Source organism: Schistocerca cancellata, chromosome 8 (genome assembly GCF_023864275.1).
Source record: "Schistocerca cancellata isolate TAMUIC-IGC-003103 chromosome 8, iqSchCanc2.1, whole genome shotgun sequence".
Classification (NCBI taxonomy): domain Eukaryota; kingdom Metazoa; phylum Arthropoda; class Insecta; order Orthoptera; family Acrididae; genus Schistocerca; species Schistocerca cancellata.
The window spans coordinates 347,522,486-347,549,078 of record NC_064633.1 but is presented as its reverse complement, the minus strand read 5'-3'; the positions used below and the strand labels follow the sequence as shown (position 1 = coordinate 347,549,078).

The 26,593-nt window shown below is 40.9% G+C and overlaps 1 protein-coding gene across 1 annotated transcript in view; it reads right to left on the bottom strand.

Moving 5' to 3' along the window:
• The window catches only part of LOC126095568 (uncharacterized), a 44,397-nt gene extending 19,970 nt beyond the window's left edge, over positions 1-24,427 (bottom strand). Inside the window, exons 1-2 of the mRNA XM_049910345.1 lie at positions 24,392-24,427; positions 18,996-19,121 (exon numbers count right to left, since the gene is read on the bottom strand). Of these exons, the coding sequence (XP_049766302.1) occupies positions 18,996-19,121; positions 24,392-24,427 (162 nt within the window). The remainder of the gene's footprint in view (positions 1-18,995; positions 19,122-24,391) is intronic.
• Between the last annotated feature and the right edge of the window lie 2,166 nt (positions 24,428-26,593).

Genomic DNA, 26,593 nt, shown 5'->3' with positions numbered 1-26,593 from the left:
TAAGGGATGAAATGCTTTTTGTAAGTATGTCGCTGTTTGAAGTATCTGTTTCATGTCACATCACGTTTTCGAACTATAATTTTCTTTTCTTTTCTGGAAACCTTTACTTCAGTGGATAATACTAACATCTTACCATCTTCCAAAGCCGGCTGGGGTGGCCGAGCGGTTCTAGGCGCTACAGTCTAGTACCGCGCGACCGCTACTGTCGCAGGTTCGAATCCTGCCTCGGGCATGGGTGTGTGTGCGATGTCCTTAGGTTAGTTAGGTTTAAGTAGTTCTAAGTTCTAGGGGACTGATGACCTCAGAAATTAAGTCCCATAGTGCTCAGAGCCATTTGAACTATTTTTTTGATCTCCAAACCTCACTCGTCATGGAGGTGTGTTGATTCACATTTTCGGAGTAGCAAATGAAAGTTGCAGTAAGCAAAATATTGTTGTCAATGTCCTGACGTCAGCTGATAATGTATGTAGTGTTACATCATGGTGTGTAGTGTATGCAGTGATCGGCATTAAGAATCGAACGAACCGAGTCTGATTAGCTTCGTACCTTAGTTAATTAACTTCTTCGTGAAACAGCATTTTACTAGGGATGAAACGAACGAGGCTGCACTGGATTAGTATCATTTAGTAAAATACAACTACCGTATGACATTGTTGGCTGGCATATCCCAAAGGGTGAGTTCAGCCGCCTGTCGTAAAGGGTGTTCTTCCTCAGCGCACATTGGCCCCATTCCCTGGGGATACGTGAGAGTTGTGTCGCATGTCTATTGGAATAGTGTAGGCGAGTGTACTGGATGTGTGTATAGCGTAGAGTTATGTTTTGTGCGGTGTAATGATTAAAGAAGGAGTAGGGTGAAACCCACTGCCGGCACATATCCTACTCCTCTCGAATAACAACAAGGAGGCTGCAGGACCTAACGGCTGCATCCTATGGTTGGATCACCATAAACAGTTTCACAAGCCCTCACTTCATGTGACACTGCAAAAAAGACTTGAAATTTAACCCTGGGTACTGGCGCTAAGACTGTTGACGAGGAACTTTCCGCCGTCAGCTCTCCTCCCTTTGCCGGCTAAATATTGGAATGAAAATTTCATTGGACTCGCCTTATCTCCGACTCCTGCGCTGTCGCACAATCACGCGTTAGTGACCTTGGCTACGGGGGCTGGTATCTAGTTACTAGATTATATTGTGATCAAGACCATTAAAATGTGTAATATATGTATTTTTATTCTACTGGCGCTATTCGAGTAAGTTATGTGGCACAGCTTTCGTCGTCTACTGAGATTTAAGACAGACGTGACATACGTCTGGATAATGCTAGCAATGGGACGTAGTCTTCACCTCTAAGAATCTTTCACGCTCGTGTCATTCATAAGTGCCGAGGGGCATGTGAATTTCTCAATAGATGTTTGGATATTTCTGCGTCACTCAAAGCGATGAAACAGGTGGTATAACCTCACCTGTGTCCCCAGTCTGAAGTCGTTCGGTTATTTATGGCATATGAACTGAAATTGACTCTCCTCTTGTCGGTGAAATGTTGACGATGAAAATTGGTATTAGCTCTGGAATTCAAACTAGCAACTACCGGGTCGTGTCCGCATGCGTTGCCAATCTTGCCTGTAGTCGGGTGTCTAAAATTTTCTTACTGTAGCGTTTTCTCTAACGACCCATTCGACGTTGGGATGTATAAACCCCACCTTCCTCGAACTTACGTTATGCACTTGCCGCGGAAGCTGCTGGACAGTGTGCCACGAACAATTCTTTCTTTCCTGTTCTACGCTGGCTAGTTGTGAAGTTTTAATGATCACCTCAGAAAAATCGGGTTCCTATCATTAGAGTGGATGATGAAGTTAATCCTTTTGTACATATTCACCATTCATTGGGACACATTTCTCAAAGATGGATGACTTGGCAGAGTCTGAATTTCGGCTGTGCAGCCGGCCCGTGTGACCGAGCGGTTCTAGGCGCTTCAGTCCGGAACCGCGCGACTGCTACATTCGTAGGTTCGAATCCTGCCTCGGGCATTGATGTGTGTGATGTCCTTAGGTTAGTTAGGTTTAAGTAGTTCCAAGGCTAGGGCACAGATGACCTCAGATGTTACATCCCATAGTGCTTAGAGCCATTTGAACTATTTTTTTGTCCGTGCATGAAAATAATCTTACTTTTATTCTGGAAATGCCTGCCACGACATGGTTTCTTCATCCCAGGAAAGAAGTAGAAGTAACTGGAAGCCATGTCAAGAGAAAAAGGAGCTGAAGAAAAATTTTATAGCCCAAATATGCAGCATGTGTGACTACGTTCCATGCGAAATAAGCCGGGGCGTTTTTGTGGAGCAGAAGGGCCCCCTTGGACAGCTTCCCACGATGCTCCGTCCTGGCAGCCTCTCACAATCTCATTATGAGTTTACAATAGTACGCTCCTGTGACGATTTGTCCCTTAAGATCATATTCTGTCGGCAATCACAAAAATTACCCAGAAGATACACCGACTGACTGGTCTGCTCCTTTATCTCACGATCAGACTGATACACCCTCAGTATTCTTCCATCGTGATTAGTCCGCTGGAGATGTCAACTTGACTGGTCTGACGCAGCTACAACATTTCTGCTGCTACGTTGGTTCGCTGGGCCTTTTGAATGGGTGTGAGAAGTAGCGGCCCCCAGCGGGCGGTGACTTACATCTTCTTTTGAATATCCAGCAAGATGTTGAAAATTGCTTCACCACTCCATTTTCACTTTCTACACTACCGATACGGTTGTGATAAGCTGGTCTTCGACCACCGAGGCCTCCACTTCTCTTGCGATTCTCTGTTCTTGACAGACGAATGATTCAGCACTTCGTTCTTTATCATTCAGAGTTGTTTGACCACAATGGAAGTCTCCGCCACGTAACCGCTGTGTCATGTAATGGTGCATTGTTGTCCTACACTTACACCTACTCAGCATGGACTGTTGCAGCGCTGTTCTCCCTGAAATCCACAAAACAGATCACCACACGATACTCATCTTTAACGATGGGCTGCACCATCTTGTTCTGCCTCCTTTAGCAGTGTGCTACGGGACTGTGCCGCGAGGGTTTTAATGTGTACCTGCAAAAAATTAATTACGCAAGTTTATTTTTGACTATTTATGACAAATCTTCGTTTACACTCTTGCAAAGAGAAATTCAGCAGAGCAAAAAAAAGGAGTAGGTTTATTCACAATACAATCATTACAATGTAACTCCACTTTTAATGTGTACTGTTTTACTACTCTTACTTTACAGCTACAATTGTAGTATACGTTGGCCTTGCAACATGATGAAAACGGAAAAGACATACATAAGCACATAACAGTTAAAAATAATATTATAAGCTTTGATTTTCTCCTTAAACTGCCTCAGGATCTATACAGAAACTGATTTTAGTTTCTTACAGAAACTGCAAGTCTATTTATTTTCTGATTCTAGGGATCGCACTGAGATATTAAGTTTAAATATTTCCGTAGCTGATAAATTGATGGAATCCTGCATACATTCCTAATGGATGGCACGTTTATGCAAGTACGAGGGCATGCTGAAAAGTAGTGCCTCAGAATTTTTCACGTGAAAAGTCTTATAGCTCTTTAAATAACACAAACTTTATTAACAGTATCCCTCTTTATTCTTCGTGTCTACATATTTGCAGCCTTCTGTCACTGGAGGGTTCCGAATTGTAGCGAATAACATGCCGGCATGTAACGTAATCGAGTTCCGAATTCGAAGAGTTCGTCCACACATGGAGTAGCTTCTTCTTCAGCGTGACAATGCCAGACCACACACGAGTGCTGCGACGTCTGCAGCCATCTGATCCCCTGAGTTCCCTGTCTTTGATCTTCCTCCTTATAATCCCGACTTGCCCCCATCTCATTTTCATCAGTTTACAAAGCTTAAATAACACTTTAGAGGACTTCTCTTTGATAGTGATGAAGCGGTGCAAGCGGAGGGGAAGTTGTGGCTCCGTCGACAAACATTCTCCAGTCACGGTATCAACAAACTGGTCAATCGCTGGGAGAGGTGTGTTCGTCAACAGGATGACTATGTTGAGAAATAAATATGTAGAGTTAAAGAATAAAGGTGTAAAATGTTAATTACGCTTTTTAATTAAAAAGCTTTAAGAGTATTCATATAAGAAATTCGGAAGGATTACTTTCCACGACGTCGTCGTATAAACTGCATAACCACGCATGTATTTTTGCAAAAGCATATTACATCAAGTGTAGCCCATGGAAGTCTGATAGAAGCACTAATGTTCTTAATATTCATGAAAAATTACGTAGGATCGGTGTAATGTCAACATTGTTTGCTTAGTTTTGCAATTGTGTCAGAAAGTATATTCGTTGAAGGACTGTAAGTAAATGCAGAAATGAGCAGTATTTCTTTTAATACAGTCATATTGAAGTTAGCGCCAATAATGAAGAGAAATAACCTCAAAGTGTCTCTTTTCAACATTAGTTGTAAATTCTGGAGTATATTATGTCCTTTTAAAATCTAGGTCTAGTAACGGCATGTACACTTGAACTCAGAAGAATTTAATTTGTTGGGAGAAAGTGCAGTGCATCTGTAAAGTAACCTAGTTAGACGACGCTAGGGCTACTAATTGAGCGTACTGCTGCTAGACTCTTGGAGTCCATCTCAAATCTCCACAACACGAAGACGTCGAACAAAGCCAGAGACGGGTTTCTACTATCGTAACTATTGGGAAGACTGCTACAATTTTGATGTCTCGATATTTATACATCAGTAGAGATTGCAATAACCTCAGAATCATCTCATGCAACATGTCGAATATAATATGCTACCTGATCGAAGATTTACGATGGGTCCTGTGGCTACTGAATTTCTTCATGTCGACGCGTCACGGAAATGCTAGGGTACTGAAAACTGCTTGCAAGATGGGCACCGGAAATGTTTTTCAACCATAGGAAAGAGGAAATAATGTCAAGCGGATGAGCGTCTCTGGACTGATATCGAATATATGAAGCTGATTTCTTTTACGACATTGTTACAGGTGACGAGACGCTGATATGACAACAATGGCTTGTGGACCATGAGGATCTCAAAACCACAGTTATCAATTGGTTCACTTTCCAGATGGGGAACCTATATGCATATGGGTTGCTGAGAATAGTGCAGTTGTACAAGGAGCTGAATGGTGAGTATGCGGAAAAGTATAATAGGTTGGTGAGGATCTGAAATTCCCAACAAAACTAATCCTCAATATAATGAGGACGAAGGGCAGCAATTTTTTTATTTTTTTTATCAGTCTTGTGACTGGTTTGATGCTGCCCGCCACGAATTCCTCTCCTGTGCCAACCTCTTCATCTCAGAGGAGTACTTGTAACCTAAGTCCTAAATTATTTCGTGCATGTATTCCAATCTCTGTCTTCCTCTACAGTTTTTACTTTCTACAGTTCCCTCTAGTTTCATGGAAGTCATTCACTCATGTCTTTAAACAGATGTTCTATCATCCTAACCTTCTCCTTATCAGTGTTTTCCACATATTCCATCCCTCTCAGATTCTGCTTAGAACCTCCTCATTCCTTACCTTTTCAGTCCACCTAATTTTCAACATTCCTCTGTAGCACCACATCTCAAATGCTTCGATTCTCTTCTGCTCCGGCTTTCCCACAGTCCATGTTTCACCACTGTACTCCATACGTACATTCTTAGAAATTTCTTCCTCAAATTAAGGCTTGTATTTGATACTAGTAGACTTCTCTTGGCCAGGAATGCCCTTTATGCCATTGCTTGTCCGCTTTTGATGTCCTCCTTGCTCCGTCCCGTCCCGTCATTCTTTTTTTATTTTTTTTTTTTTACTGCCTAGTTAGCAGAATTCCTTAACTTCATCTACTTCGTGATCATCAATCCTGACATCCTGACGTTAAGTTTCTCGCTGTTATTTCTGCTGTATCTCATTACTTTCGTCTTTCTTCGATTTACTCTCAGTTCATATTCTGTACTCATTAGATTTTTCATCCTGTTCTGCAGATCATGCAACTCTTCTTCACTTTCATTCAGGATAGCAATGTCGTCGGCGAATCGTATCATTAATATCGTTTCACCTTGAATTTTAATTCCACTCCCTAAACTTTCTTTTATTTCCATCACTGCTTCTTCGATGTATAGATTGAACAGTAGAGGGGAGGACTACATTCCTGCCTTACACCCTTTTTAATCCGAGCACTTTGTTTTTGGTCGTCCACTCTTATTATTCTCTCTTGGCTCTTGTACATACTGTATATTACCCGTCTCTCCCTATATCTTACCCCTAGTTTTCCAAGAAATTCGAACATCTTGCACCATTTTACATTGTCATTGTCGACAATCCTGTGAAAGCGTTTTGATTTTTCTTTAGTCTTGCTTCCATTATCAATCGCAACGTCAGAATTGCCTTTCTAGAGCTTTACCTTTTCCAAACCCAAACTTATCGTCATCTAGCACATCCTCAATTTTCTTTTCCATTCTTCTGTACATTATTATTGTCAGTAACTTGGATGCATGAGCTGTTAAGCTGATTGTGCGATAATTCTCGTACTTGTCAGCTCTTTCAGTCTTCGGAATTCTGTGGATGATATTTTTCTGAAAGTCAGATGGTATGTCGCCAGACTCATACATTCTACACACCAACGTGAATAGTCGTTTTGTTGCCACTAACCCCAATGATTTTAGAAATTTTGATGGAATGTTATCTATCCCTTCTGCCTTATTTGATCTTAAGCCCTCCAAAGCCCTTTTAAATTCTGATTCCAGTACTGGGTCCCCTATTTCTTCTAAATCGACTCCTGTTTCCTGTTCTATCACATCATACAAATCTTCCACCTCATAGAGGTTTTCAATGTATTCTTTCCATCTATCCGCTCTCTCCTCTGCATTTAGCATTGGAATTCCCATTGCACTCTTAATGTTACCACACTTGCTTTTAATGTCACCGAAGGTTGTTTTGACTTTCCTGTATGCTGAGTCTGTCCTTCCGACAGTAAATTCTTTTTCAATTTCTTCACATTTTTCATGCAGCCATTTCATCTTAGCTTCGCTGCATTTCCTATTTATTTCATTCCTCAGCAGCTTGTATTTCTGTATTCCTGAATTTCTCGTAACATTTTTGTACTTCCTCCTTTCATCGATCAAATTAAGTATTTCTTCTGTTGTGCATTTTCAACTTCTCCCGACGTAATGAATAGTCCATTAAATTTCGGGCATGCAGCTGCTCAAATAAAATTTCCTCCACTGATATTTCGGCCGCGTATCGTCCAGCCATCTTCAGAGTGACTCACTCAGTGTGGTTTCTTCGCAGTTTCCTTCTTTGTACCGATGTTTCCCTTTCCAACTTCTGTGATGGCCCTTTTTAGAGATGTTAGTTCCTCTTCATCTGTACTGTCTATTGGACTATTCTTTATTTCTGTACCTACAGCCTTAGATAACTTCAAGCGGATCTCGTCATTCGTTAGTATCTTCGCATCCCACTTCTTTGAGCATGGATTCTTCCTGACTAATCTATTGAACTTCAGCCTACTCTTCATCACTAGTGCATTGTGATCGGAGTCTATATCTTCTCCTGGGTACGCCTTAAATCCAGCATCTGATTTCGGAATCTCTCTCTTGACATGATGTAATCTAACTGACATCTTCCCGTATTACCCGGCCTTTTACAAGTATACCTCCTCATCTTGTGATTCTTGAACAGAGTACTCGCTATTACTAGCTGAAACTTGTTACAGAACTCAATTAGTCTTTCTCCTTTCTCATTCCTTGTCCCAAGCCCATATTCTCCTGTAACCTTTTTTTCTACTCCTTCCCCTACAACTTCATTCCACTCTTCCATGACTATTAGATTTTCGTCTCCCTTTACGTACTGTATTACCCTTTCAATATCCTCATATACTTTCTCATTCTCTTCATCTTCAGCTTGCGACGTCGGCATATATACCTGAACTATCGTTGTCGGTGTTGGTTTGTTGTCGATTCTGAAAAGAACAACCCTATCACTGAACTGTTCACAGTAACACACTCTCTGCCCTGCCTTCCTACTCATAACGAATCCTACTCCCGTTATACCACTTTCTGCTGCTGTTGATATTACCCTATACTCATCTCAGCAGAAATCCTTGTCTTCTTTCCATGTCACTTCAATGACCCCTACTATATCTAGATTGAGCCTTTGTATTTCCCTTTTCTGATTTTCTAGTTTCTCGGCTACGTTCAAGCTTGTGACATTCCATGCCCCAGTTCGTAGAACGTTATCCTTTCGTTGATTATTCAGTCTTTTTCTCATGGTCAGCTCCCCCTTGGCAGTCCCCTCCGGGAGTTCCGAATGGAGGACTATTCCGAAATCTTTCGCCAATGGAGAGATCATCATGACACTTTTCAATTACAGGCCACATGTCCTGTGGATACACGTTACGTGTCTTTAATGCAGTGGTTTCCATTCGCTTCTGCATCCTCATGCCGTTGATCACTGCTGATTCTTCCGCCTTTAGTTTCCCACCCCTAGGACAAGAAACTGCCCTGAATCTCTGTCTGCTCCTCCGCCCTTTTTGACAAGACCGTTGGCAGAACGAGGGTAAGTTCTTATGCCGGAAGTCTTTGGCCACCAATGTTGATTATTAATCAAAGTTTAAGCAGTGGTGGGATTCGAACACTGGACCGAGGATGTTTTGGTTACTAATCAAAGACGCTACCCCTTTTTTTTAAATTAATAAGGCTGTGTTTTGTAGTTTGCTAGTGTGGCCCACCTGGAATCTGAAGCATGGACCCCTCGGGGGTTCCCGGCATGCTCTACGTGCCAGGGAAGAGGTGGAGGCCAGGGGCCCTTAGACCACGGGTAGCCATACAATTTTAATCATCACCTCCCAAAAATCATGTTGCAATCTTCTCTACATGTTCATCCTTCAGCGCAAAGCATTTCAATCTTTCTGCTGTAAAAGACGTTCATTTTACGCTGAACATCACGTACAATATGTCAAGTGGATAAAATTCAGCACATTATAAACGTTTATGGTTCGTAAAGTATTTAAAAACATAAAGCATCTTATTCAAAAGGCCATGTCCATAAACATATTGCTCACAGATGCTTGTTACATCATACAAACACGTTACACAACAGCATATCTGTTTACGTATGCTAGACAAATACCTGTCTCCAGCATATCTAAACAGATGTTTTATTGTGTAATGTGTTTCTATGTTGTCAGACTCTCAATCATATTTGGTAAGTTAACGTATCCTATTGTAAGTACATGTCTTAAAAATGACTAAATATGAAGACAGCTAAAAATTGGCTTTTTAGAATTTTAGAATTGTTAACACATGGAAATGTTTAATTGTATTTCCCAAAGCAAGCAAAATAATGACAAAATGAAAAAAAATTTAATAATTTGATAACTAATTTTTATTGATTATTTACTAAAAATTATTTACAAGCTTCTATATCTCGAGATTGATCCGTTTATTAGAAATCGTTAAAATTCCGATTTTACAAGAGTAAAATAGCTAAATCGTTGTTCAAAGGTAGATAAGATCATAAGTTTGAATTACTCATCTTCTTCCTCCAAATTTACAATCCGATGGCCTTCATTCGCCAAGGAACTTGTTCTTCTTTGTTGAAGGCAGCAGCCCTTTTATTCCTTCTTTCTGATGCCGCTCGATTTCAGGTGTGCGCCATAAGTCTGGTAGCAGCACTCCTGTTTCTGTGTCTTCGGCCGATAACTTTCAAAGTACATACATGGCGATCCTGTACGTAACCAGTTGCGAATCGAACATGCAGCTTGCATAGTTAGATCAATTGCGCATAAATTGACTTAAATGTCTTTTTCGTAATACTCTAAATCTAGTTGCTAATATGTCGAATACGCTGTCAACAACTCTTTGCGCTCTTGCTTGACAACCAGTAGCTGAATATGTGTTCTTCTAAGGACAAGTTTCTTCTTGAGAATGATTTCATCAAATCTCTATACAGGGGAAACGCGCCATCTGCTACAACAATATATTCAAGATGGAAATTCAGGCTGTTTTCGCCAATGGCTGTTTACAAAGTAGATAGCCTCTACACACTTCCATCATTAGCCCTTCCATTTGTGCCCACATCTGCATAAATGAATTTACAATCGGCGTCAACTAAAGCCAACACTCTTATGCCGTAACCCCCTCTGTAACTGTAAATTTCTGCACGACTTCCAGGTGGCGTTTAATGGCTATATGTTTACCATCCAATGCACCACAAAAGGATGGTGAAACTTCCCCTTTGTATGTAAAGAATGACAGTGCTGGAAAAACTTTTACGTTATTTTATTTTCAAACAGCTGAGCAAAAGTCAACGTACTCAGACAGTTTTCTCTTTACTTATTCTGATCATCACTAAACTGACACACAATATTTTAGCGCAACGCAATCCGACTTTCAATAATCTCTACAAAAGAATAGCCCTGACTAACCATAACCTATATCTTTCATGAATCATTTACCTCACAAAAATCTTCGTTACTCGAACTACTGCAATACAGCGAGCGCCAATACTGCCAGCTAAATAAAAGATTCTAACTACTGAAGGCATTAACTACTGATAGGCACAGTTAACAAATGAAAGATTTTGATAGAGAACTGCCGACCGGTCTAGGACGCTGCAGTCATGGACTGTGCGGCTGGTCCCGGCGGAGGTTCGAGTCCTCCCTCGGGCATGCGTGTGTGTGTGTTTGTCCTTAGTATAATTTAGGCTAAGTAGTGTGTAAGCTTAGGGACTGATGACCTTAGCAGTTAAGTCCCATAAGATTTCACACAAATTTGAACATTTTTTTTTTTTTTTTTGATAGAGAACAAACAATGTATTTACATTAACAGTGTTCAAAAGTCATATATATATATCAGTTCGTGACATCCAGTTTTACAAATTTCCTTTTTCTGACGGACGCACGTCCAGATTGTCCGCTCTTAGTAACCTCTCAAAACTCTGGCATCTCTCTCCCCACATCCACCACTGCTGGTGGCTCACCTCCAACTGCCCAGTACTTCCATCACTGCCGGCGACTAGCTTCCAACTGCCCAACGCTACGCGCTGTTCACATCCAACCACCCAACACTACACTAGCGAATATTCCAACAATGAGTCCAACCAGCCACAGACTGCACACAGCACAGTCAGCGATTTTCATACAGAGCGTTATGTGGCGTTACCAACATAAAAACCTAAACAGCCTACTTACAATGGGAAGTTCCATTTGATCTCAAAATTATCTTGTATTTGTCTCCACTTATTGAAAGTTTGAGGAACCTTGTTAATCTATATAAAAACCAAACGCTATACTATTTAAATCTTCAAATCCTAGTACAAGCTCTATAACGCCGCGTTTGTATTTTTCAGAAATGCCCCACTGAAGAAGACAGTGTTGGACAACAGGAAGTCATTAGTATCCTTACTGAATGTCGAGAAAATGAAGAACAAGGTACTCATGACATGGATGATGACAGCCTTCTTACTGCTAAGAGCACAATAAAAGCAACAGGAATGTCAGCGCAAGAGAACCAGTTTGCGACGCCAACAGCAAAGAAAAGACGTATTTGAAAACTTTTCAAAGCTGAGAGTGAAATTAAGAAATAACAAAAAATTGCTATGGATAGATCATTGTCTTCAAAAAAAGTAACGGACAAGCATGAGCTGAATGGAAAACATATTGCTCGCCGACTGAGAACGCTTCCTGCCAGAAGCTCTGCAAACTTGCAAGAAAAATGCCAGAGTGTTACCACCAAAGAAAAGCTACAGCAGTTGCCGCCGGCTTCACCTGTTACTTGTGCATCAGCGTACGGAGGTACATCTTCGCACCTGTAGATGAAGTGGAAGATCTTACCAGTTTGACCCCGGACCTATTCGCGATTGATGATATGGTATACAGACAACTACAGTAGCTTCTCCAGAAATAAAGACAGAGTTAAGGTTTATAGCAAGTAATGTTTCGTTTGCAGAAAACTCTGAGTCAGTTATGAAAACCAAAAGAAAATCTGACGAATCCTTTATTTGCCTTGTCCAGGTTTCATAATAGTAGGTTATGGATAAAGAGTTTTTGTTTCTAAATAATAGTGATTAAATAATCAGCTAAAAATTACATAATTAATTGGGTAGCTTCAAGATATGAAACAGCGAAGGCAGCAGAGCATCAAATAGGTAAAATGACAAGGACTAGTAGAAATCCTTAAATAATACAAGAGATACTGAACTTAATTGATGAAACGAGGAAATATAAACATGCAGCACATAAAGCAGGCGGAAGGGAATACAAGCGTCTAAGAAACGAGATTGACAGGAACTGCAAAATGGCTAATCAGAAATAACAAGGGAGCAAATGAAAGGATATAGAAGCATATATCACTAAAGGAAAGATACCTAGTGCCCACAGGAAAATTTAAGAGGCCTTTGAAGAAAAGAAGCGAGCTCAGATGGAAAACTAGTCCAAAGCAACGAAGAGAAATCTGAAAGGTGGAAGGAGTATATAGAGGGCCTATACAAGGAAGATGAACTTAAAGCAACATTATAGAAGGGTAAGTGGACGTGGATGAAGATGAGAGGGGAGATATGATACGGCGAGAAGAATTTGACAAGGTTCTGAAAGACATTCCGTCAGAAGTACTGAGAGCCTTGGGAGAAACCGCCACGACAAAACTCTTCCATCTGGTGTACAAGATGTATGACACAGGCGAAATTCCGTCATACTTCAAGAAGATTGCAGTAATTCCGCTTCCGAAGAAAGCACTTGCTGAAGATGCGAAAACTGCCGAACTATCAGTTTCATAAGACATGGTTGCAAAATACGAAAACGAATTCTTTACAGAAGAACGGAAAAACTGATTGAAGGAGACCTCAAAGGTCAATTTGGATTCTGGAGAAATGTAAGAACACGCGATATGTTAACGAAACGCACACCTACTTTTATAGCATTTGTAGACTTAGAAAAAGTTTTTGACATGTTGATTGGAATACGAAAAGTTATTTACGACATGTACAGAAACATCGGATGCCAGTTATAAGTGTCGAGGGGCATGAAAGGGGGCAGTGGTTGAAAAGGGAGTGAGACAGGATTGTAGACTTTCCCCAATGTTATTCAATATGTACATTGAACAAGCAGTAAAGGGAACCAAAGACAAATTTGGAGTAGCAATTGAAGTTCAGAAAGAAGAAACAAAAACATTGAGGTTTGCCGATGACAGTGTAATTCTCTCAGAGACAGCAAAAAACTTGGAAGAGCAGTTGAGCGAAATGAACAGTGATCTGAAAGGAGGATATAACATAAATATCAACAAAAGCAAAACAAGGATAACGGAATGTAATCGAATTAAATCAGGCAATGCTAAGGGACTCACATTAGGAAACGAGACACTTAAAATAATAGATGAGTTTTGCAAAATAACTGATGATGTCAGAAGTAGACAGGATATAAACTGTAGACTGGCAATGGCAATAAAAGAATTTCTGAAGAAGAGAATTTTTTTAACATCGAATATAGATTCAAGTGTTAGGAAGTTTTTTCTGGAGGTATTTGTGCGGAGTATAGCCATGTATGAAAGTGATACATGGACGACCAACAGTTCAGAAAAGAAGAGAATAGAAGCCTCCGAAATGTGGTGATACAGAAGAATGCTGAAGATTAGATGGATCGATCACATAACTAATGAATAAGTACTTGCGGGGGCAAGAAATTTGTGGCACAATCTGATCAAAAGAAGGGATCGGTTGATCGGACACATTCTGAGACATCAAGGGATCACAAATTTAGCGTTGGGCAGGGGGGGCGTGTGGGGGGGGGGGGGGGGGCTAGATATCGTAGTGGCAGGCCAAGAGATGAATACAATAAGCAGATTTAGGAAAATATAGGTTGCAGTAGTTGTTCGGAGTTGAAGAGGCTCACGCAGGATAGAGCTGCATAAAAACCAGTCTTCGGACTGAAGATCATAATGTCAACAAAACTTACCATTAAGTAGTGTTCTAATCCACTTATAATTGTTTGGAGAACTTCGGGGAAGAATATTGAAATTTTGGTGGCTGCTAAGTGAAATAATAATGCTAGAGACTGAAATCTCTCACCACTTGGTAAATACCGCAGCGTAACCTCTAGTTTTGGTTTGGGAGTTATTGCATTTCTTATAATAGTGTCTCTCTTGGATACCTGTGGCTCAGTTATGCTCAGAAACTCATTAAATTTTTCAACAGTCATTTGCAGTTGCCTCTTATATTCTGAAAGGTCCCCCATTGATAGTTCATGGAACAAAGTGGTTGATGCACAAAGGGCTTCTCTACGACCTACCCAGTCATTTACCCACACTCTATGTTGGTTTAAAATGGTTCTAGCCTCCTCACTTAAAACTACAATAATTTCAGCCACCGCTTCATCAAAAGCCTCTTCAGACTGACTATCACTATCACATTCCATATTTTTCACCAAGCAACATTTAACACTGTATACTCTACTACATCTAACGACACACTGGCGGCCACAGATGAGAAAAAAATTGAGTGCTATTATTGGCTACATGTACAAGGTAAGTGGCCGGTAAAATTGGTGGCATCCACTACTGAGCGCCAGAACTGACTACCACTACTGGCCCTATGTACAGCAGCCTAACGATAATCGGTTTGGGGAAGAAGATAATAGAAGCTTTTGAAATGTTATGCTCTAGAAGTTTGCTGAGGATTAGATGAATAGATCGAGTAATTAATGAGGAGGCACTGACTCGCTACTTGAGAGAGCCTCCTTGAAATACGAGTGATCGTAGGACAATGAAATTTCGTGGAAACATTTTTATGTACATTGGGATAAGAAATAACGAATAAAGCATTGAAAGAAATACATTTCAATTTCCACATGGGAAGGAAACATTTGCTAATTACGTACGATGTTCACGTTCCAGGTTACAAACTTGCTCAATGCGACGACCATCTGCATCCACAACAGCCTGTAATTGCACTAGCGATTGCTGTACTGCTACCCGAAACAACGGTGGACTATCATCTGTCGTAACACAGCCCGTGGACTGCCTTAACATCGCACATTGCCTCCAGCGTTCTCACCCATGGCAACCGTAACTTCCTCAACAACTTGTGGCGCCATTGGCCGTCGACCTTTCAGGGGCAGTTCCTAAATTAGCAGTTAATTCGAACTTTCTAATCATATTCTTTATTTCCGGTGCCGAAAGAGGACCTTCTCATGTTCCTTTAATGCGCTGATACTCGCGAGGTGCAGCAGCAGTATTGCCGTATTTTTGATAAAACATCTTTATGAAGAAAGCTCCGAACGCTTTATTCAGACTCATGTTGGCTGTCTGCAACTGTAGTGCACATAGATGATTGTGTTTCAACCTTTCGTCGCCGCACGGCAAGGGCAAGTCATGACACTAACAATACTAACAAGACAACTTCTGCAGCGCACTAGCTGAACATCATTCCTATAACGATGGGTACCCATACTATAAACAGTTTTCTGTCTAAGGTGGCTTGGGTAGTGAAATTTTAATTATTTACAACCTGTAATTGAGGGAAAATACAGTTATGACATAACTGGACTAAAAGAAAGGCTCGGTTGATAGGATGCATCCTGGAGCATAGGAATAGTAATTTTGTTGATGGAAGGGAGTGTATGAGGGAGAAATTTGTAGAGGGAGACCTAGATACGAATACAGTTAGCAGATTCAAATGGATGTAAGTTGCAGTGGTTATTCAGAAATAAAGAGGCTCGGACAGGATACAGTATCTTAGAGAGCTGCATCAAACTAGTCTTCGGAGTGGAGACCACAACAAATACAGAGCGTGATTTTTTCCACTGCTAAAAACTCTAGGGATTCATCAATGAGAAGACACAGAAGAAAAGAGGTCTAATGAAGGTCTATTCAATCATACATTGTTACAGAAACTGCGCTGTACAATGCAGCCACAGTTACAGCAGATGTTGAAAATGTTTTCCATGTGCCTCAATGCATGCGTGTACATACCATGGAATGTTTAGTCTCACACATTCACATCAGCCAGGCTGTATCCAAACAGTGTCAAAGGTAGCATTAATACACTGCTCCAGCGTCTCCACATCTGGAATGGGCTCTGCTTACGCTATACTTTTTGAGATGGCGCCATAACCACAAATCGCACGGGTTGAGATCTGGTGAACGAGGAGGCCATGCAACTAGACCCCTCGTCCGGTCCACTCATCAGGGAGGACACGACTGAGATGTGTCTGGACGTTAACGGCAAAGTGGTCTGGGGCGTCAGCATGTTGCAGCCACATAGCCCATCATCAATGGCACTTCTTCCAACAGGGAAGGCAAAGTCACCTGCAAGAAACGCCGATAGTTCCGGCCTGTTGGACGACGTGGAAGGAAGACTGGTCCCAAAATACCGTTGTTAATTATCCCTGTCCACACATTCCGGTTGCACCGATACTGATGGTCTGCTGTCACCGTACCGTGGGAGTTCTGTATACTATCCCACATATGAAAGTTGAAGATACTAGTCCATGTAAGGGTGGCCTCATGTGTGAACAGGATGGATGACACAAATCACAGAATCTACATCTACATCTACACCTACATCCATACTCCGCAAGCCATCTGACGGTGTGTGGCGGAGGGTACCTTCAGTACCTCTATCGGTTCTCCCTTCTATTCCAGTCTCGTATTGTTCGTGGAAAGAAGGATTGTCGGTATGCCTCTGTGTGGGCTCTAATCTCTCTGATTTTATCCTCATGGTCTCTTCGCGAGATATACGTCGGAGGGAGCAATATACTGCTTGACTCTTCGGTGAAGGTATGTTCTCGAAACTTTGACAAAAGCCCGTACCGAGCTACTGAGCGTCTCTCCTGCAGAGTCTTCCACTGGAGTTTATCTATCATCTCCGTAACGCTTTCGCGATTACTAAATTATCCTCTAACGAAGCGCGCTGCTCTCCGTTGGATCTTCTCTATGTCTTGTATCAACCCTATCTGGTACGGATCCCACACTGCTGAGCAGTATTGAAGCAGTGGGCGAACAAGCGTACTGTAACCTACTTCCTTTGTTTTCGGATTGCATTTCCTTAGGATTCTTCCAATGAATCTCAGTCTGGCATCTGCTTTACCGACGATCAACATTATATGATCATTCCATTTTAAATCACTCCTAATGCGTACTCCCAGATAATTTATGGTATTAACTGTTTCCAGTTGCTGACCTGCTATTCTGTAGCTAAATGATAAAGGATCTATCTTTCTGTGTATTCGCAGCGCATTACACTTGTCTACATTGATATCGTGGTTGTCTGGTGAAGAAACCAGTGATAAAACTGTTCCCGATGTGGAAAGTCTGTCGCTGGTAAGCCCTCCACAAAGTGTAAGCGATAAGGGTAATAACAGACGTCATGGCAATGTTCCACACGGTCGTCTGGCTTACCCTGCACTGTCTGGCCAACTGCATCATACTGACACGGTGGTCGCCTTCCACAGTGTTAGCCACATTTTCCTCCAGGTCTTGTGCTGCGAACATTTCGGGTATGTCCTTCGGGATTTTCTGCTTACTGAAACAACCCTGTCTGAAACGGCGAAACACTGATGCAAACATTAAATGCTGGGGTTGTCTTCGGCGGCGATAGGTCTGCTGATACAACCTTGCTAACCGCCGCCTGTTGTCATTTGCCTTTCCATTAAGTAAACACCATGTCGGCATACTTTCGATTGGGTTACTGAACCACTGTGTACAACGCTATATCACATCCACTACAAGGTGTGTCAGCAAGAGAAATGACTCAGACATAACATTACGAATTACTACGGCAGGAAAGGTTGCTAGGGCATGACGTTTGAGGAACAGTACCATCCTCTAGGAGGAAACCATGCATAGTGTAACTATGGCTGCATGGTACAGCGTGAATTAGACCGCAGTCTCTGTAACAAATTATGACTGAATAAACGTTCTCTTGCAAGGAAACTATGGATATCTGGTCATAAGTTCATTAGACCTTTTTTGTTCCATATCCTCTTATCGATCAATCACTAGAGTTTATACACGGTGGGAAACATGTCCTGTGTAGGAAAGATCAGTCCTTAGTTTTCGCAAATCTGTAAGTCTCGGCACGAGGGTGGTTCGTAAGTAAAGGGGGGTAGGACGTCAAACGGGCCGACTTGGAGCAGGAGAGGCACCACAGGACATTTTAATTTCCACTGTCTATACTTTTACAAGTAAATTCATAAAACTTTGTCAGCATGACCAGGAAGGATTCAGAATTCACACTCGTAGCAGCGGAAGTTCAAAAACAGAACAAATTTTTTTTTTACATGTGAAATTTCATCATTTTTTCACTTACTATTGGCTGCATTTGTTGCTATACGTACACTTTTCTTCATAAGTAAGAGAAACTGTTCGATGAATTTTGCACAGCATACAAACCATACTTACAGGTGTCTGAAACTCTAGAATCTATTTAATTTATGAAAAAATGAATGAGCTGTTACGTATTAACCTTTATGTTTAGAAAAAAATTAAATTTTGTAGTTATTATCTCAGTTTTTACCACAGTTTTTAATAGATTTGGAAAATTCTAGAGTTTCATACACCTGTAAGTATGGTTTGTATGCTGTGCAAAATTCATCAAAGAATCTCTCTTACTTGTGAAGAACAATGTACCTATAACAACAAATGCAGCCAATAGTAAGCGAAAAAATGATGAAATTACACATGTAAAAAAGTTTATTTTGTTATGTGTTTGAGCTTCCACTGCTATGAGTGTGAATCCCGAATGCTTCCTGGTCATGCTGACAAAGTTTTATGAATTTATTTGTAAAAGTATAGACAGTGGAAATTAAAATGTCCTGTGGTGCCTCTCCTGCTCCAAGTCGGCCCGTTTGACGTCCTACCCCCCTCCCCCCCCCCCCCCTTAATGAAATGTGCTATTGTATGGAGGAATGAGATAGGGAATGGTAACGATTCTGTCAGACATGGACAAATAAGTGTGAACAGTGAGGTTTTAAGGCGAGGTACCTGCGTGATGCGTCCGCGCGAAACGTCGAGCGTCTGCAGCTGCGGCAGGTCGGCGAAGGTGCGGCCGTCGATGGCGCGCAGCCGGTGGTGGGAGACGTCGAGCGTGGAGAGCGTGGGCGCCAGCCCCTGGGGCAGGCGGTCCGCCAGCAGGTCGGCGCAGGACGCGGACAGCCCGTCCGGCGAGCAGCGGCAGCCCGGCGGGCAGCGGCCGGCGCCGGCAGCCGCGCACACCCACGCCGCCAGCAGCGCCGCCACCAGCCTGCAATACAGCGAGCACCCACTCTCAAAGAGCTGCCAGCAAACACAGCATAGCGCGCCGTCCTCAATAGAGAGAAAACTCCAGCATGTTGCGAGCTTCGGGTGTTCGCCAAGGAAGTCAGTTCACCCACTACGATAAACGAATTCTGATCCAGAGAATATTGAGCAGTAAACAAGGTAGGACATTGAATCCAGTCTCATGAACCATATATTAAATTCTCTGTAGTGCTCGAGCGCCAGTAGAGTAGTGGTGAACGTCAAAAGTCAAACGATGTAGCTGTGTAAACATTCTACGAACTGCGCCACTGACCAACAAATGGGAAAGACAGAGTGAAAGCTAATTGTATAAGGACACCGTTTGACATGACACATGAGAGGTGTCTGTCGTTGCCTTTACCTTCTGTTCGTATATGAATAAAACTGTTCATGAATTTCTCATTACTAGAACTGTTAGAAAACGTCTAACCATGGCTTAGAACAAAATTATGGATTGTACTCGACCGAAAACTTGGAAATTATACACTGGAGCGCCAAAGAAACTGGTATAGGCAAGCGTATTCAAATACAGAGATACGTAAACAGGCAGAATATGGCGCTGTGGTCTACAACGCCTATATAAGACAGCAAGTGTCTGGCGCAGTTCTTAGATCGGTTACTGCTGCTACAGTGGCAGGTTATCAACATTTAAGTGAGTTTAAACGTGGGCGCACGAGCGATGGGACACAGCATTTCTGAGGTAGCAATGAAATGGGGTTTTTCCCGTACGACCATTTCACGAGTGTACCGTGAATATCAGGAATCCCGTAAAACATCAAATCTCCGACATCGTGGCGGCTGGAAAAACATCCAGGAATAACGGGATCAATGACGACTGAGGACAATCGATCAACGTGACGGAAGTGCAACCCTTCCGCAAATTGCCGCAGATTTCAATGTTGCAGCATCAACAAGTATCAGCTTGCGAACCATTCAACGAAACATCATTGATATGGGCTTTCGGAGCCGGACCACTCGTGTACCCTTGATGACTGCACGACACAAAGCCTTACGCCTAACCTGGGCCCGTCAGCACCGACATTGGACTGTTGATGACTGGAAACATGTTACCTGGTCGGATGTGTCTCGTTTCATATTGTGTTGAGTGGATGGAGAGCCGACCCTTGTGGCCGAGCGGTTCTAGGCGCTTCAGTTTGTAACCGCGTGACCGCTACGGTCGCAGGTTCGAATCCTGCCTCGGGCATTGATGTGTGTGATGTCCTTAGGTTAGTTAGGCTTAAGTAGTTCTAAGTTTTAGGGGACTGATGACGTCAGATATGAAGTTTCATAGTGCTCAGAGCCATTTCAACCATTTTTGAGCGGATGGACGTGTACTGGAATGGACACAGCTTCATGAATCCATGGATCCTGCATGTCAGCAGGGGACTGTTCAAGCTGTTGGAGGCTCTGTAGTGGTATGGGGCGTGTGCGGTTGGACTGATGTGGGACCCCTGATACCTCTAGACACGACTTTGACAAGTTAAACGTACGTAAGCATCGTGTCTGATCACCTGCATCCATTCATGCCCGTTGTTCATTCCCACGGACTTGGGACATTTCAGCAGGATAAAGCGACACCCCACACCTCCGGAATAGGTACTGAGTGGCTCCAGGAACAATCTTCTGAGTTTAAACACTTCTGCTGACCACCAAACTCCCCAGATATGAACACTGTTGAGCATATCTGGGATGCCTTGCAACGTACTGTTCAGAAGTAATCTTCATCCCCTCGTACTCTTACGGATTTGTGGGCAGCCCTGCAGGATTCATGGTGTCAGTTCCCTCCAGCACTGCAATACACATTAATCAAGTTCATGCCACGTCGTGTTGCCACACTTCTGCGTGCTCCAGGGGGCCCTACACTGTATTAGGCAGGTGTACCAGTTGCTTTCGCTCTTCAGGGTAAATTCATGTTAGGACGCATACTGAAAGCCTCCTGACATTGGAAATCACTATGCGATGTTTGGATACGATTATTCAGCTCAGCAGTTTCACTAATGCTATTGGCTGGCAGCAGGCTAAGCGTCGGCTCCAGGGCTAAATTCTCTGTTCTCAATTGCACTATGACCAACAACACATACGAATAAATACAACAGACGACACATTTATACTCAGAACACAATGCTCATACATAGCGAGGAAAAGATGCCAATACGTGCAACGAACGAAAGCAACGCACACACACACATTTATACATATACAAAGAACAAATATCACACCCATTCGACAATTGGAACAACAGTTACTATTTTGCAACAAAATTCAAGAAGGAACAGAAGATAAGGTGTGTTCATATTCTCAGTACTGTGCAGTGAAATTCGAAGTCTGGATGCAGAAGAATAGCAGTAAAGACTAGCAAAGCAAGCACACATGTAGAGCAGCAATCACAAATCTTGTAAGATAAAATTTGGACTATCATTACGTTATTTAAAATCAGAAAATGTAAAAATTCTTTCTAACTTGAAACAACAGTGTCTAGTACACAAAGCAAAACACTACACCCATAAAAATGAATATACTGGATGCTACTGATGATACTTTTCAAAAAAATTTCAGCATAACGCGTATGGCATGATAAAATTGGTTTTATTCAGTTGCGCAAAGACCTGTAGCCTCAAACGTTTTTCCTCTGGGGTCCCCTTCATGAGGAAAAATAGTATCAGGCCCGCCTGCCTAATTTATCAACAAAAATAATTTTTCCATATTTCCTTTGCCTTATTCTCTGTTTTACCAAATTGAGTTCAGAAGGATTTTACGCAACAGCAACCAAAACTACATGAATTATTATACGGAAGATACGGAACAAACTGTCAATCTTTATTATGTTTTCATTTCTCCAGGAACTATGAAATGAACAATGGTTACAATTCAGCGAACAAGGATCAAAAGCTGCTTAAAAATTTACATCACAAAGTTCAGTGTGTTGGATGAACCTGGTTTTGAGACGGAAGTTTCTTAACACATGGTGTAATAGGAGAAAGAGCCACTCGAATTTCTTGGCTTACATTTAGCTTTGAACGGTAATTCGACCTAATAACTACCAAAGCTGAAAAGCCACTCTCACACGAGTATGTTGTTGCGGAAGGAATAAGGATCTTCCTTGCAGTCTGGCTCATCTTTGGGAATTCTTTGCCAACACGTATCTAAAACTCTAATAAAAACACTTCATTAAATTTACTGTCAACGAAGTATCACAAGTGAGATCAGTATCCTGTACTCGCTCTTTTATATTTAGACGTGACAGTCCTGGAGAATTTCTGAATGGATTTCTAATACAACGGAATGTATGAAAATCGTTTTTGAAATACTTTTCGAAATGAACTTTTAGTGTCTCAAGGTGATGTAGAAGGCAGGCTTTTATCTTCGTTGGGAATATCGGATTATCCGTGTCCTCTAATAGTGACACTAGAGTGGGAAACATATCTAGCATTCTACATTGCATTCGGTTTTGTCACAGCTCGAATGCTTTATGAACTTTTTTATTCCAAGATAGTACAGTTGCCTGATTACCTTAAGTGAAGTGTCCTTATCACTTAATATTTGGTTTCTCGAAAATATAAGTCAGATGAGCCATTTTCAATAGAAAATAACCGTCGCTGAAGCAGTCTGCTAGATAGTATCTTTTCTCGTTTAAGACACAGAATTCCTCATCCTTCAGTTCAAATATTCCTTTTAGTTCTTTATCCCTTGAAGGCCATCGAGTACTACTAAAAAAGATCAAGTAAGTGTGTTCACCACCTATCTCCTCACATAGCAATTTAAAGAGTGTTGAATTCATAGTGTTTTCCTTAGTAATATTGTCTGACCTTACAGGGGAAATGCTGCCCGATCCTTTGGAGTGTTCTTTAAGTAGCAATAATAAATTCATGAACAGAAAAACAGGTTTTATTAATTTCAACACATTAGGCTACTCTCCACTTACAGCTCAAGGATTCAATTGAAGCGTTAGCTTCCTTACAGAATTACAGTTTGTAATAAGAAAGGACGTTGGATAACTTCGTAGCACGGCGTCAGAGAGTTGTCGAATAGAACAACAGAAAATCTATTTTAAATGTAAGAGTAAACGTGGGGTTGGAGAAACGAATTGCACGTGCAACGCAACGGTCCTGGTGGCCAAGTGAGGAACTACTCGATAGCGATTCACTTCCTATTCACATACGACACTACACCGTCATTACATAGCACTGCACATCGCGCGAGCGCGTGGCGGCTGATGCGTAGGGTGCTATAATATTAACTGTTTCTATAACCGTTTGCAGCATTTCATGAAGGAGTGGGCTAAGTTCTTTAGCGGGCAGAACCTCACGATGTATTATGCAGTGAGTCCGTGCTGCATCACGAGCTACTGCTTCAACTCTCGCTTGCAATCCACCACGAATTCCAGTCACTGAGCGAAATCCATCTGTGTATACTCCAATGCACTTATTGTATGATGTTCCGTTTTGATTAAGAAAAGTAGTGGGACCGATGACCTCAGCAGTCTGGTCCCTTAGGAATTCACACACATTTGAACATTTAAAAAAAGTATTGATCATGCCAAAAAGTCTTCGAGCTGTAGTTGTTTTCAGTATCAGCTCACAGAAAAGCAATTACTCTCCAACGTTAAACTCATTAACGAAACGAGCGTAAGCAATCAAATGAGTATCTTTTATCATTTAATGAATATCAGTCGCTTCGTCGACTTGAAGTGCGAAGCAGTTGTTACGCATTTTATTGATTAACTGCCCGAGTGCATCATCAGAAGTCTAAAATTCTTCTAAGCATTGTTTAATTAGGCATTGGAATACTTTTCAACTTTTGAGCAAATGAATCAATCACTGCTATTAAAACCAGAGTTTCTGCAACCGTGTGTGGTTTCTTGCATTTAGCAATCCTATGCTAAATCTGTTAAGAGACTAAAAGGGCCTTAGAAGTCATATTCGTAGTTTTAGCAGAATTCTTGTGGGGAGACAATAAAACATTTGATTACTGACAAAAATTGTTTTCGTTTTCCCGTTAATTCAGGATGTTTGGTTTCAAGATCTCTCTTTAACTTGTAAGGCTTCATGCTGTCAGCAGCTAATGTAGTTGAACAAATTATAAACTACTAACGATCTTCTCACCTGATTGTAGTTTTCATGAAGTCTACCAATAAACATTGCCCATCTCGTTTTCGACTTTGAAGTATCTCTCTCTTCCCTCCGCCAGTTGATGGACCACTGGCAGCTTCAAGCGTAGAACTACGGGCGATAGTTAAACGACGCCTACAGTATAAGTTTCACACCTTCTTGTAATGTCAAGTTTCTATACTTAACGGTTTGGGCTGGACGAGGATAAGACAGTCAGTCAGTCAGTACACTGCCTTTTATACACAGAGGTGTACTTACGAACATATTTTAAATACAAATTGTAACAGATGTAGGATTTTATTTTTTGTGTGTTGGGTTTTTTAGCCATAATGTTTCACAATGTTACATATTAATAAGATCATGACAAATATTACTTATTTCAACTACTTTTTAATATAAAAAATAAAAAGTTGTATTCTTATGTGTGAGTAGCAAAATATTTCTTACTATATTTCTCGCGTTTTTACCTTTGTGGTTTATCACTGCGTATCTAGATTTTAATATTTAAAATAAGTAAAAGGTAAGATTGAAAAATGTCACGCTGTTACAAAATCAGAACACAACACAGTTATACAATATCAACCCTACTAGATTTTCTTTCTGAAAGTCCTTCATAATGTTGTATTTATGTTATCTGAAATCTTCAATTCTATCGATATTACAGCCATGTTGGATAATCTTTCCTGACAAATTGTTGAGCGCAAGTAATTTTCTAGTAATTTTAATTATGAAAACGATTTTTCTGCGCTTGCTACTGTGACAGTCACCGTTATTAAAATACGTAATAAAACTGTGAGATTGGGGTATATGACTGTTAAATTAGTTTGACGTACAAATTTCAGAATTTTTGTCATGTTATTGTCTAATTCTTTAAAAAGAGACTGACATGACAAAATTTCTTCCCACAAATCTTTAGCATCTACATCTACCAACTCAGCATTCCTAGAAAGTCTTTCAATTAATCATAAGCTGGCTTTTATCTTGAACATCGCTGAGTTTAAACAGAAAACTAAAAACGTTGTTGTGACTAAATAACAAATCAAATCTTTCTTTTACTGACATTAGAGCCTGGTCTAAAGTGTAAATATTGACATTAACCTTGAAAGAGGTTTTCAAGTACATATGAAGTGCCTGGTCGTTATGTTCAAAATCAAAACGGGGTCTACAAACTTCATACCTTATGGGGTCTACAAACTTTTTATGGGGCAGCAGTTTCTTTGGCATTATTTACAGCTGTTTCTAAATATCATCAGTTCGACAGCTGACCAAATTTTTTAAAAAATCTGTTAAAGCATCCAATGCCACCTCTACGTTCACATTAAGAGACTCAAAAATTTCACTTACAAAGTTTACATCTCTCAATATATCATTTTATACATAAATTGAGCAGATAGATGACAATGTACATATTTTGTCTGTTGGACATTGTGTATCATATTTTGTTTTGATCAAAACAATAAATGTTGGTTATTTCGCATAAAGCATCATAAATCTGTGGTGAATTATTATGCAACGTTCTTACAGATCTATCTACTTGTCTATAATGTCCCAGAAAATGGTTTTTAAAGTTAAAATGGTAGGATTTAGCTTCAACAATCGCTTCTGCAAACTATAGTTTTTACCACACATGTGTGAATCATTGTCATACACCTGTCCACTTATATTATGTGCATAAGAATTGTGTTTTGGTAGTTCTTCTGTAATAAAAGAAGTCAAAACCGGCGCCAGTAGCATCAAAAGTTGGACAAAAGCTAAGAAGTGCTCCCTTATTTCCAAGTGTCGTAATTTTTTGTTGAGATTAATGACTCCAATAATAACACTAATTTTTTCGACATGTGAATAATCAGGAATACAGTAAAGTATAACTGGAAACCGTTTGTTGGTTAGGCATAATTTCGAAATGTGGTTTTGGATTTGGGTTGCAAGTACAGGAAATATTTCATTTTCTATTTAGTCTCCGAGATATGTCATCACAGTCGTGAGACTTGTCTCATTCAACACAAGTCTTATGTTTTTGGTAATAGTTGATTGAATTTTCCTACCAATTCCAATGCATTTCAAAAAAAATTGCCATTGTTCTGATCATATAATTTTTTAATCTTTCCACGAAGTGCCATGTTTTGTGAACTCAAAAACTTATTCACATATGTAATCCTTTTAATAAAATGATCAGCATCTACACGTTTTTGATGCGCA